The sequence below is a fragment of the Mus pahari genome, chromosome 1 (genome assembly GCF_900095145.1).
Source record: "Mus pahari chromosome 1, PAHARI_EIJ_v1.1, whole genome shotgun sequence".
NCBI classification, from domain to species: domain Eukaryota; kingdom Metazoa; phylum Chordata; class Mammalia; order Rodentia; family Muridae; genus Mus; species Mus pahari.
In genome coordinates, this window is record NC_034590.1 from 77,532,275 (window position 1) to 77,547,324 (window position 15,050).

General features: G+C 35.2%; 1 protein-coding gene across 1 annotated transcript; it reads left to right on the top strand.

The window, feature by feature from the left end:
- The first annotated feature begins 9,758 nt into the window (after nt 1-9,758).
- LOC110328129 (olfactory receptor 483-like) lies at nt 9,759-10,709 on the top strand. The gene is given in 1 exon segment (XM_021207501.1): nt 9,759-10,709. A coding segment is annotated over 1 exon segment (951 nt).
- The last annotated feature ends 4,341 nt before the right edge of the window (nt 10,710-15,050 follow it).

Below are 15,050 nucleotides of genomic sequence, written 5' to 3' on the forward strand. Positions count from 1 at the left end.
GCAGCTAGAGACATGAGCTCAGGGGGTACTGGTTAGTTCATATTGTTATTCCACCTATAGGGTTGCATCCCCCTTCAGCTCCTTGGGTACTATCTCTAGCTCCTCCATTGGGGGCCCTGTGTTCCATCCAATAGCTGACTGTGAGCATCCACTTCTGTGTTTGCCAGGCACTGGCATAGGGTCCCTTCAGCAAAATCTTGCTGGTATATTTAATAGTGTCTGGGTTTGGTGGCTGATGATGGGATGGATCCCTGGATGGGGTATACTCAAAGTTTTTACTGTTTATACATTTCTTTACAAAGCACTCTTCAAATTATTCAATCAGAAAAGCTAGAAATGTAAAAATAATAAATAACTTTCATTTATAATTTTTATAATAAAACATACTTAATTGTTATTAAATATTTAAAATCATGCTACATTAAGGTAAGTTGGCAGATAAAGATTCTTGCCACCAAGCCTGACTTCTGACATCCAGAGTTTTACTCCTGTGACTCACAAGGAGAGAGAGAAGTAACTCCTGGATATTGTCCTTTAACACTCAAATCTATGCTTTTAGCTGCATCATTCTCTTCAGACAAATAAATAAATGAGTGAATATAAAATTATGTGATTCCTTTCAAAATAATAATTTATTTATAGTAGCAAACTAATAAAAAGTAAAATTATAGAATTATATAATGAAGTATTAAATTATTGCTAAATTTATGGAATTCTTATTTAATGTCCAGCATAGAATTTAAAAAAAAATTGTATTCATTTTTAATTTATAATTTTATTTCCATGAAATACAAGTTAGTTCTTTTTTGTTGTTGTTACTGTTTTTTTTTTTTTCAAGATATGGTGTAATCCTGACTCTCTCAATATGTAGACCAGGCTGGCCTTGAAGAAACACATAAACCCATATACAAAATTGCACTCACAGTCACATGTGTGTGTATATTCATATATACCCAGACACATGCATTTTCACATACACACACAAACACACACACACACACACACACACAAGCACACGCACACGCACACGCACACGCACACACACACGCACACGCACACTCACATGCACACATGTATATATAAAGTAACATGATGCGAAATTCAGAGATTGCTCTCAAGATATGTTAACTAACTGTTCTTGCAGAGGACCTGTGTTTGATTCTTAACATCCACATTGTTTTTCACAGAAATTTGTTTTTACAATTTCTTGGGACCCAAGACCCTATTCTGGTCCTCACCAAAACTAGGCATTCACGTTGTGCATGTATATACAATCAGACAGCACTCATATATACTAAGAAACAGTAACAAAGTTTTAAAAAGTATTAGATATGAACACCAGGTGATTGAACTCTGTCTATTGCTCTTAGTAAGCACACTGTAAGTGAATGGTGGCATTGCTGTTCAAATCAGGGAAAGGCAAAAGAATAATTAAGCTTTCCCATGTTTAGTACATAGAAAGGTTCATTGCTGGTGATGCTGATCTCATAATTTGTAAAACTGAATAAAGATTTCATAAAATTTACAAATAGAGCTTATTGTTATAAACTCACTGGATATTTAAAATTCTTTGAAATAGACTATCATGCTCTAAAGTTATTTTAAATATCAATTTTATGATCATGCCAAATAAAAATATTTAACACACTATTAATAATTATTAGTTTAGACACAGTAACTCCTTATCTAGTGTCACAGTGTTTTCTAACTAGAATATGATGGAATGAATTCACATTGCTCAATACTCAACTTGAGATGTTAAATTATTTATCAAGGCTTACCCAATAAAAGGCAGATTGACATCCCTCACATTCTACACTTACATCCTCATGTGTCTACAATGATATCCATGAGGCTGTCACATTCTATCCATAAACAAAGCAGGTCTTTACACAGGATACCCCCCTGATGGTAAGCCACCAAAGCATTTCAAAGCTTGTGAACTTCTTATCCTTATACATATGTACAGCTATGAAGGCCTTACTTATGGATGGATAAATAAGGAATCTATGAAAACTTCATTTTATGCCTGATCATGCTGAACAATTTATTAATAAAATACAAGGTGATTGTATGAAAGTTTGTTTTTTCTTTCTGTTATATAACTGCATAATCCCATCTGACATGTTTCAACACCATGGTTTATAAATACATACATGTCAAGGAAAAAAATCTCCATGTACCAACAAAGTTAAAATCTTACCTCTTGAAATATGAATTCATTTCAAATTAAGACATTCACAGTTGCTATGATTTTATAGCTGCAAAGCTGTTTCCGACTGTCATAGTTTGTCACTGAGGATAAGTCCCTTCAGAGGCTCTAAATTCCAGTGTGAATTCAAAGCATCAGGGATCATTACTGCCTTCCTAATGAGTACTGAGCAGTTCATTTAAAACCAACACAATTTTCAGGGAGTCCATAAATCCCAAGCAATTTCTTGATTTTCAATTTATGTATTAGTGTACTTTCTCTCAGTAATTATGGAACATACATGATAACAAATTATCTTAGGTAAATACTCCTGCAATTTGATCTTTGTTTTGGGTTAGGTCAAGTTAGAAAATATTGAACTGACCACTAAAATGGACTATATTGGCTTCTTGCTTTCAGTGTACACATGCTTTTGTTTTACTCTTTTCATTGTTGTGTTTAACCTAATCTATTAGATACTTGGTGAATATAGGCAGGGATGAGGTGTTTAGTTGAATAACAGTTATTATAGGTCTGCAGATTTCAAGTTATCACATCAACAATGTCTTCCATATTCTTACTAAGATGGCCCATTAAGCCCCATTTAAAGCATTCCACTGTTATCCAAATCCAATATTCCATAATTCACATTCTTCCAAACAAAAGCATGGTCAGGTCTATCACAGCAAACCCCAGGCCATGGTACCAACTTCTGTCTTAGTTAGGGTTTTATTGCTATGAACAGACACCATGACCAAGAAAACTTTTATAAATGACATCATTTAATTGTGGCTGGCTTACAGGTTCAGAGGTTCAGCCCATTATCCTCAAGTTAGGAACACGGCAGCATCCAGGCAGGCATGATGCAGGAGTAGCTGCTTGCAGAACACTGCCTTCCAGGCAGCTAGGATAGGGTTTAAAAGCCCACATCCACAGTGGCACACCAACTTCAACATGCCACATCTGTTAATAGTGCCACTCCCTAGGACGAGCATATATAAACCATCACAGAAGATTAATCTCTCACTTGTGATTGTACCATGTTCTTAGGGTCCCAAGAGCACTTCAGTTTTTAGTATTAGGTTGTATATCAAAATGATGCCTGGCCACTGTTTTCTGAGTCATATAAAATGTCAAATGAGATCTATTTCCACTGGTAATCTATTTGTCAGAGAAAATGGACTTCAAAAACCAGCAACTGAATTTGAGATCTGTGAGGGCCATGGTCTTGTCTTTCTGATGTAACAATCAGATCTCTTCATGAGGGTAGCCTAACTTAACTGTTAAAGAAATTCCTGCGTCCTCTATCCTCTCTTTGATATTTAGCTGCTAGAGCTGTGATTGACTCATTTCTTTTAGCTCTATCATCTGTATGTTTTAATTTTTTTCTATTAGTTTGATATTATGATACAATTGCATAGTTTCTCCTTCCCTCCTGTCCTTCCAATTTTCTCATGTTAGTATTCCTTGCTGGCCCTTCCTTTTTCTATGATTATTTCCAATTCATTGCTTTATTGTCTTTTTTTGTTGAGATATACATAACATTATCTACAAATGTATATGTATATACATATAATATAGTTTTCTATATGCTCAATTATAAAAACTTGGTCTGACCTAGATCTTGCTGACTTGCCTTCCCAGAAAAGCTTAGTTTCTTTCATTCAAACTTGTTTGCAATGGTGTCAGAATACTCCAGTGCAGGAACAGAACAAGCCTCATAAACCCCATCTCAAAAACTATATGGGCAGTAATATTTTCATGATAGAGGAGACTGGTTGTCAAAATATTTGTGAGCTATGCCTCTGGGAGCAACACTGACGAAGCTTTCATGAGTTGCTGTACATGCTGGGGTAGGCTATCCAGTAATGTAACTTTGGTTGACTCATGCTTCTGTAATCAACCCCTTATCTGTATTCATGTACATAAACCTCAAATATTTACTAGATGATAATCGGATGGAGTCATTTTTTTGATCTGTTGTCAGTACCCTATTTGATATGATTAGATTTATTGACATGAATCTTCAGAAATTCACTGAACAATGTGTCTACTGACTGCAATGATATTGGTATATTTCCCACTAGTAAATATGAGCACTGTCCCCCTTATCTATGAAGAGTCTTTGGATAAATATTGAGAGTATTAAAAATTTCACCATATTTAAAAATGTAGGATGTAACTGACCACGGATTGCTCCACAAATGTATATATCTACAATTAAACGTCTACATCTAATACAAAAGGGACATCAGAGTAGTGAGGACATCAACATGTAAGAGCCAAAGTCCAGGATGCCTCATGCTTAATGTTGTCTTGTAAATATGACAGGAAAGTGACACCATGAAATCTCAACAATACATGAACATCAACATAAACAATAATTGAACAATGAAAACAACAGTTGATTTGACAGCATGTAAGACAGAATTTCACAAGGCTCTACCCCTAATTGAAGAATCACATGAAATCAATGGGATGACAAGAGAGAAGAATAAATCTTCTCTACGGATTTGTCTTTGATATGTTATCCATTTTCAAGTGACCAGCTCTGAGAACATGTACTTGGCATCAATAATAAATGGATTCAGTAAGGTAGGTGTATAGAATAATATTTAAAACAAATTATGAATTTGAGAAAAAGATAGGAAGATGCAGGAGGGGCTAGTAGTGATTGTGGTATAGAAATAATGAAAATGGTGTGCTCATGTAGAAAACCATTGAAATCTTAAGTTAAAAAAATTATATTATTAGGGGTTGGACCTTGTGAGATTTCTCATGCTACTTTTACATGACAATTGGTATTGTCATTGTTCTGTCATATATAGGCAGCCATATTTATTAGTTGGGATTATAAATAGTTTCTCTATCATTTTTGGAGATGTAGTTTCACAGCTGACTTCTTAGTCCTAGACTTCTTAGTCTAGACTCTTATAATATTCCAAACCCACTTTTAAGATGTTAACTAAACCTTAGGTACAGGATATTTTATAGACATAGCTACTGACCTGAACCCCCCACAATCATTGGATATCTGTATTATAACAAGTTCTGTTTATTTCTAATAGTCACTATCTGCAAATAGCAACTTCTTTAGTGTTTGATGAGAGCATTGCTTGTGTGTTGGTGCATGGATAAGATTTAGAGTGAAGTCTGGAATTATGCTGACCTAGTAAGATGTCAGTAGCAAGTTCCTCTAAGATGCATAACCTGGTTACCTGATTGGGTTTTTAACATCAGTCACAATTTGCCCCCTGTAGATCAGGCTGCTAGGAGAGGGAGACATAATCTCTCTCATGAATGAGCCCCCTAATTTGTTATCCAAATCAAAGTGGTCAGCATTGAAATCATACACCCATAAGCAACAGTAAGTTAACTCAGCAGGTTTTGTTTACATATTTATGCCCTCAAATATAACTAAAAATGAAAATTAAAGAGAAACAGATAGATGGTCAGTTTGAAAGTGAGTAGAAGTGTTAAAGAGCTGAAGAATTAAGGAAGATGGAAGAGGAAAGAGAAGAAGTGATGTAATATGAAGTAGTTATATTTTAATTAAAATAGCAATATTCTCGGAAATGTAACACAAAACACAAATTTAATGATAAATGAGAGCTGTGAGTACAGCGTCCTCATCCATCTGAACAGTAGCTGTCAGAAGAGTTTTAAGCAGACTTGCTTTGCTAGTAGTTCCCATGACTTCAAATTAAAGGGAATGTGCTGAATGAGAACCAACATGTCTGAACTTGATTTCAATAGTGTGATGGCGCTCTTGGTTCTGGGATAACATGGTATCTGTGGCTCCTAAGTAACATGTCAAACGTAATCTCTCTTCCACACTGCTTGCCATGTTGGTATTCATTCTCTAGTGGCTTCTCCACTGAAGTTTAAATTTCCTAACTTGCTCACCCAGTTTCTAGAATACAACAATTATTCAACACATATTTTTGAAAGGAAGGAATGCATGAATAAATGATTTTTTTTTTTATATCTGGGTGTGAAGCCTCCTTGGTGACAGTCACCAAAACCCTACATTCAACATCCAATGTGACATGAGTCATAATCCTAAACTTATTTTGNACTGACACATGAATGCATAGGACTACAACTTCTATTTACTCTCATCTATTAAAAAATAAGATATTTATGCATTGTGCATATGTAAACAAATTATTAACCTAAGGTAATAACTTTTGAATATAAGCCAATTGGTAGAATCCTTGCCTGATGTATTTACAGCCCTGTGTTAAATCCCCAATACTACACAAACTGAGTGTTAGACACTTGTTAGTTAAGTGCTTGAGCTAAGGAGACAGGAGGATCAGAAGTACAAGGTTGTCCTTAGCTACCTAGCAAATTCAATTCCACCTAGACTACATGAGACCATTTGAAAAAGAGAAAGATAAGGTACATACTGCACTAACTAGGCAACTTTGTGAAGCGAGCTTTGACAGTGATATTATGCCAGAGTAAATATATACAATGATCAGAACTCAGTGTCACTGTCTTTCCTGACTTGCCACCCTTCTGACACAGGGTCTTTTCTGTCATTCACTGTCCCNTACTCCAGGATAGCGTACCAGGGAGTTTTCAGTGATGACCCTCTCTCTAACTCTCCTTTGCCAACAGGGACAGGAGATACTTCGAATGAAAGTTGACTGTTGCTCAGTGGTCAAAATCATTCCTCAGGGTAATATCAGTGGTATAGTGTAGAACTTGATGAAAGTAAGATTAGCAATAGAGTTGAGACAACTCTTCAGGTGGCAAATCACTGAGCCTTCTTTTCTCCCTTATAGCATATAAGCTTTGCCACCGGTCACATCTTTGAGGTGGGAATTAGGAAATGTTAATCCTTACTTTGAATACATCCTTTCTTTGCACTATTTCCCACATAATATATTTTATACTCTTGCCTATAAAAATTGATTTTGATTCAAATAATAATTGAACTTTGCCTCTCTTTCCTCCCTATATTCACCAAAACACCTACCTGAGTTTGTTATGTCAACAACTAAAATACTAAAGGAAAAATTGTTGTGTACGGATAAAGAAAATAATACTTTTTACCTTGTTTAATATTATCTAACACAATCCAAAATGAATCAAATATCAACTTGAAAATTTACCTAAAATTATTGTGATTCTGTAACTCCCATGATTACCAAGTGAAAGTGTTTCAATACATAAAGAGAAAAGCAATGTATTACTTGAGATTGAAAGAGTCTTTGAAAATTTATCATATGCATGTGTGAAATGAACTGCTCAGTTCTCACCTGGAATGAGGTAATGATCCCTTATGATTTGAATTCACACTGGAATCCAGAGCCTCCGCAGAGACTTATCCTCAGTGACAAACTACCACAGTGGAGATAGCTGTGCACTATAAAAATCACAGTAACTTTGAACTTCTTANTTTGAAATGAATTCTTATTTAAAGAGGTAAGATTATTTTTTTACTTTGTTGGTAAATGGAGATACTTTCTTCTTTGAAAATGTACTATATTTCCAAATGTGGTATAAAAAGAAGTGAAAAGGAATCAGGCAAATATATAACAGAAGAAAAATAGACTTTATGGAATCATGTTATATNTAGATAGGCAAATAATTCAGGATGTTTGGTATAAAACTAAGATCCTTTTGTATTTTATTGGAAATAGATTTTTCTCTCATACAGTACATCCCAATCACAGTTTTTTCCTCCTTCCACTCTTCCCAGCTACCCTCCAGTTTTCAAAGACTACTTATTTTTCCATTCATCGGTAACACACAAAACTATCATGATCCTCAAGTGTGTACACATGTAGCCTTCAGTCTACAGACTAACAGGTTCAGTAGCTTTAAAATGCTTTGGTTGCTTATGTCAGTGAACATCACAAGCAAAGACCTCCCTTGTGGAATAAGTTTTTCAACTTCAAAGATGTCACAAATGAAAATATAACCTTGATAAATCTCTTAACTTCATAATTTGGATATTTACTAATCAGTATCCTCTGTTAAAAATCATGTGAATTGATTCCATCACACTCTAGTTTTCAAATGCTGTGATATTGGGAAAGGATTTGGTGTGTTTTGATAAAAATTTATAATAATATCATATTATTCATATTTTACATGGTGATGAAATTGATATTTCAAATTACTTTAAAGACAGTTATCCTTTTAGAATCATTTACAGTATTTAATGTACATATAATAGGAAGTACCATTTGTAAATTTAGTGTGATCTCAATTCTATTTCTTCTCAATCCTGAAAAGAATATGTATCATCNTTTTAAAAGTTGATGAAGATATGACCTTACNTATAGAAACGATAGAATTTATGACCAGTGTTACTAACAAACTATCTCTCTGTGTATTAGCCATTGGAAAACTGAAATGCTGACAAGATATTTTTCTAAATTTTTATGTGGCTTCAAGTTCATAGCCACCCTTCATTTATAGCATGAGTACGAATAAGAAAAGACTGAGTCCAACCAGCCTTTTGTTCATTTCTAATTCTCTTTTAAAGTTTTTTTTATATTTCTGTGTATATTAATGCTGCATTATGTACACACACACACACACACACACACACACACACACACATGCACCTCATGCATGTCTAGTGCTTGTGAATTACAGAAGAAGTCACTGTATGCCCAGAACTGAAATCACAGACTGCTGGGAGATACTCTGAGTGTTAGGGATCAAACATGGTTTCTATGCAAATATATTAAGTGCTCTTAAACACTGTGTGTGTGTGTGTGTGTGTGTGTGTGTGTGTGTGTGTGTGTGTGATAAATTATATGTGTGTGTGTGTCAGCTTTGTAAAGAGAACCCTTAACTGAAAAGCTATCTCACCCGGCAAAGTTTTATAATTTTAAATATTTAGCTTTAGTGACAAATAAGTATGTTTTATTATAAGTAAATGTAAATGAAAGTTACATGTGTGTTACTTACCTTAAACCTATTTCATTCTGTAAAATGTAAATCACAAAAGAAAGTAATGGCTCATAGACATAATAATAAAAACATAACAAATTTTAAATTTATATATTACTTCCTTTTTACACTTACATTGCATATATTTTCATCAAAACTTGTATTATTTTATATTGATATGTTTTATGTGAAGAGAATGATATAGAAAATACTATATGTGTGCATGCCTAAAGACAAAATTTGTGCCATCATTTGAGTTCCAATAAACAAACTCTTGATATCAGGTGTCAGCTTGATGCCAAAAACCTTTACCTGCAATGCCATCTTGCTAGTCAAAATCCAATAATTATAAATATTTAGCTTTAGTAGCTACTAAGTATATTATATTTAAAATAAATAGAAATAAAACTTATTATTTATAAGCTATTTCTAGGATCTCTGCTTAAATAATTTCAAGGCCTTATTTCACACAGATACATAAACAATGAAAACCCTGATTCAAACATCCATAGTTGTTCAATTTCTTGAATAATATATTGGCGTGTCATGCTCTCTATGTCTATATTAATTGAAATGAAGTGAAATATTTAAAATCACTTCCTATTCTTTCTCTATTTCAGCATTGATGTGGCAGTGACTACAGTGTCCCATGGCTTTCCTACAGGATGGGAATCACACTGCAGTGACAGAGTTCATTTTATTGGGTTTAACAGATGACCCAGTCCTCAGAGTCATCCTCTTCACCATCATTCTGTTTATCTACCTGGTGACTGTGTTTGGAAACCTCAGCACCATCCTTCTCATCAGAGTCTCTTCCCAGCTCCACCAACCCATGTACTTTTTTCTCAGCCACTTGGCTTCTGTTGACATAGGCATTTCATCTTCTGTCACACCCAATATGCTTGCCAACTTCCTGCTGGAGAGAAGCAGTATCTCCTACACTGGGTGTGGCATCCAGCTTGGCTCAGCTGATTTCATTGCATCCGTTGAATAATGCTTCCTTCTGGCTGCCATGGCTTATGATCGCTTCACAGCAATTTGCAACCCACTGCTTTATTCCACCAAGATGTCCACACAAGTCTGTATCCAGCTGGTTGTGGGATCTTATGTAGGGGGTTTCGTTAATGCTTCCCTCATCATCATGGTTTACTTTTTCGCTTTTCTCTTCTGTGGACCAAATAGAATCGATCATTTTTTCTGTGATTTTGCTCCTTTGGCAGAACTCTCCTGTTCTGATGTCAGTGTCTCTGTACTTCTTATCTCATTTTCGGCTGGTTCAGTTACTATGATTACAGTGTTTGTCATAGCCATCTCCTATTCCTACATCCTCATCACCATCCTAAAGATGCACTCCACTGAGGGCCGCCAAAAAGCCTTCTCCACCTGCACCTCCCACCTCACTGCAGTCACTCTCTATTATGGAACTGTCACCTTCATTTATGTGATGCCCAAGTCCAGCTACTCCACAGNCCAGAACAAGGTGGTGTCTGTGTTCTACATGGTGGTGGTCCCCATGTTAAACCCCCTTATCTATAGCCTCAGCAATAATGAGATTAAAGGTGCTCTGAAGAGAAAGCTTGGTATAAAAACACTTTCTTAAAGTAATCTTGTGGAGTTATTTTTGGTAATAGAATATGATGACAAAAATTATGCAGACAAATTTAATCATTATCTCAGGCTTGGTTATTAGCCTTATGAATCATCTATTTCCTTTTTATTTTCATTTCCTCCCAGAACTTATAGCTATTTTGTTTTAGTGCATTTTCCCCTTTTGTATTTTTCAATCCCTCTTTGAGAATTTTGTGCAAAGTAGATGTTATATTTTCACAGTCTCTCCTTCTGAGTCCTAGAGCTCTGTTTTCCAACTCCATGTTATTTTTTTCTATCAAATAATACTTGTGATGTTTGTATATACTCTGGTGTGTAGGCATCCACCAGAGAACAATTATTTTACCCAAGGACATATCATTAAAGGCAGTTGATTCTCTTTCTCCTGTCAGCTATCAATTGTCAATTCACTTCAGGTATAGGTGCATTTAATGATTACTTCTCATGGCCACATTTGAGTTTGTCTGATTTTAGCTCATACATGCTGACAGCGGTACCATGAGTTCATATCTACAACCATTCTGTTGTGTCTGAAAAAAGCGTTTCTTGGTAGTCATACACAGCATCTGTCCTTTGCAATCTTTTCACCCACTCATTGACAAGATGCTTGTGCTTGTAGATGGGAGGGGAAAAAATAGATGCCCTGAGGCTGGTGAGATGACTCAGTGGTTAAGAGTGCCTACTGCTCTTCCAAATGTCCAGAGTTTAAATCCCAGCCACCATATGGTGGCTCACAACCATCTGTAACGAAATCTGATGCCCTCTTCTGGAGTGTCTGAAGACAGCTACAGTGTTCTTACATATAATAAATAAATAAATAAATAAATAAATAAATAAATAAATATTAAAAAAAATAGATGCCCTATTTAGAGCTCTGCCTTCCACAGTGGTCTCTAATTCTCTGTACACTGAGGACTTGTGTGTTAATTACCTGCTACTACAATTCCTAGGTATTCTCTGATGAAATTTGGAGGTGTTCTAATCTATGGGTATAATGATAAGTGATAAGAAAGTGATTTAATACTACATCCATTTAGTAGTATAATAGTGGTAGATTTTTCTCTAGGACTTTTGACCTGTCTAGCACAGATTCTGACCCTGAGAGTGCTGATAGGTATGGGCTTCATCTTAATATAGCCTTACATCCTGTCAGAAAGTAGTTTGTTACTCTCATGACATTCATATCACTATAGCACCAGGAGACACTTCTGGTGGTTGGTATAGGTTGTAAAGTTCATAACACAAGTTGTCTGTACAACAAATGCTATTGAAAAACATCTTTATGTTATTTGTATTGAAATATTTTAATACCTTCCATTCCATTAAGAATAGAATCTAGATAGTCTATTATTCTCCATAAACATTTTCTTAGATTAACTTGACTTGCTTTCTCTTTAGGTTATAAAGATGAACTCACTTGCTCTTTTTCACCTGGCCACTTTTGCCCTTTTTCCATACTTACAAGCCCTTCTCATTTTTTCATTATAATATTAATTAACCCATGGGGATTTCACTTCAAACCATTATGACCTATCCCCACCATAGCTAACTTTAATATTAGTATCATTTCTATTTATTCTATACTAACATATATGCACATGTCTATCATATATGAAAATATTTAAATTTTATATAACAATAAATGTTAACACAGAAACAGTTGGGAAACTTGTTTAAGAGTGAAAATTAAGAGCATCAATGAAAATACTGAAATTTAAAAGAGAATGTGAGTAGCATTTTATTAATATCAGATAGATATACTATGATTATGGACTGTAAACTCCAATATTATCAATATTGAACAGAAATATAGATCAATGGAACAGAAAAGTTGGTTCAAAGTTAGTCCTATATGATCTGAATTATCTTCTGTAATATTAACGTTAATAAAATATTCTGGCAGAACCCCTATTTCCTCTGTCTTTATTAATTAACATGTCAGCAGTAATATATTTAGCACTGCTTTAAATAAAAATAACTGTTTTATGATATTTACTTTGTAACTAGTTAAGGGAAACATCTCAACACAAAGCTAGATGTCAGAGCATCTTGGAGGAATCAGTTCTTGCCTTCTACCACATGGACATGGTTGGGTGCCAGCACTGCAATCAGGGTTGATGGCAGCTGGCATTACAACTGTGATGTCACTCTGGTCCCTCAAAAGAGGATTATTTAGGAATGTAGTTCACTCACTAGCATGGAGATGTCTGTAACACTAAAACAACACCTGGAGGGACCCTGAAAATACATATGGTGCTATTTTAAGATATACTGCATATTAGAGGGATAAAGAGCTTCTAAGAAGTCCTATTCTTTCCATATTACCATGTTTATGCTTTATAAAATCCATCACATAGGCATTTATGCATAGAAACATCAGCTGTATCCACGTGGTAAATTTTGCAGTTGACTCTTTCATATATTATTCTTCAATATTTCAGGGCCAAGAATTTGAGTGTGTTTTGTACCAACTCTGAGCTGCCTCCCTCCCCCTACATTGGTTTTGTGACTTGGACCATATCTTGGATGGATCAACAAAACCCCTAATTCAGTTCTCATATGCACAAGACCATCTTGTCACTGCTCCCTTCATCGAAGAGTGAAAAACTGGTGATCCTCCCCAAGTTTTTCTGTCCTAATCATTCCCCAAGATATAAGGTGATGACTGTTGAATGTCCTGTATCCCTGCTTACTTTTGGGTATGGCGAGAATGCACCCCACCATGGCTTCAATTTCTGCCAGAGATTCCCTGTGACAAATAATGGGCACATTTCATTCATTTCAGCTAATTGGGCACTTTTCCGTTCACTTTTGGTGGTCTCTCCACTGGAATCTGCAGTCTATTTTTAACAGTTCAAAAATCCTCTCCTGGATTTCTCCTCAGATACTATGTCCCTCTTTTCATGATAGAGATTGGGTGGCAACCCTTCTCTCTCAAACACTGTTCTATTGGCCATTTGAGATCCCAGAGGACTCTTGGCTCTTCACTTATGTTCATGGCTTGCCACTATGAATGGAGATCTGTACTGTGGAGACTCTATGATCCAATGTAGGGAATCCACGTGTCGTGATGCTGGATGAGTGGTTAGGTGGGGGAGCTCCCTCATAGAAGCAGGGGGAAGGGGAGATGGAATAGCAGGTTTGCTGAAGGGAAACCAGAAAGGGCAATAAAATTTAAAATGTAACTAAATAAAATAACAAATATAAAAATAAAAATTAAAAATTAAAACAAGATATAAATTGTTATGTCATAAGTCTGAACATTCACTAATTATTGACCTAAATATGAGTTATAACAGTTAAAAATTAATGGAATAAATGCTAAGACAAAATTTTTGTTTAAAAATAAATTCTATATTTAAAATATTTAAATATTTGATTAAAATGATTAGACTTTTCCATCTTAGGAAATACTCCCTCAAATTTCCCCATAAGTTAGCTTGCTGTCTGCAGCAAACTGGCTGCAAAATCTTGGACCTACACCTCTGGAACCTGCCTAATTATGATGAGAACTTCAGGTCTCTCAAGGAAATCAAAGAAGACCTTAGAAAATGAAGAGATCTTTCATGCTCATGGATTGGCAGGACTAACATAGTAAAAATGGGCATCCTACCAAAAGCTATCTACAGATTTAATGCAATCCCCTTCACAATTCCAACACAATTACTCACAGACATGAAAGAGCAATTCTCAATTTCATATGGAAAACAAAAGACCCAGGATAGCTAAAATAATTAAGAAGAAAAGAACTTCTGGGGGAATCACCATCCCTAACCTCAAGCTGTACTACAGAGAAATAGTGATAAAATCTGCAAAGTATTGGTAAAAATATATTGATTGATCAGTGGAATAGAATTAAAGACACAGAAATAAAACCACACACTTCTGTACACTTGACAATGAAGCCAAAAATATACAATAGAAAGAAGAAAGCATCTTCATTAAATTGTTTTGGTCTAAGTGGCAGTTGGTATGTAGATAAATGAGAATAGATCCATATTTGTCACCTTGGACAAAGTTCAAGTCCAAGTGGATCAAAGACCTCAACATAAAACTAGATACATTGAATTTAACAGAAGAGAAAGTGGGAAAGAGGCTCAAACTTATTGGCACAGGAGTGGCAGGGAGGATTTCCTAAACAGAACTCCAATGGCTTAGGCTCTAAGATCAAGAATTGATAAATGGGAACTCATCAAACTGAAAAACTTCTGTAAGGCAAAGGACATAGACAATAGGACAAATTGGCAACCTACAGATTGGGAGAAAATTTTCACCGACCCTTCTTTTCATCGAGGGCTAATATCCAGAATATAACAAGAAGTTAACCTCCAAA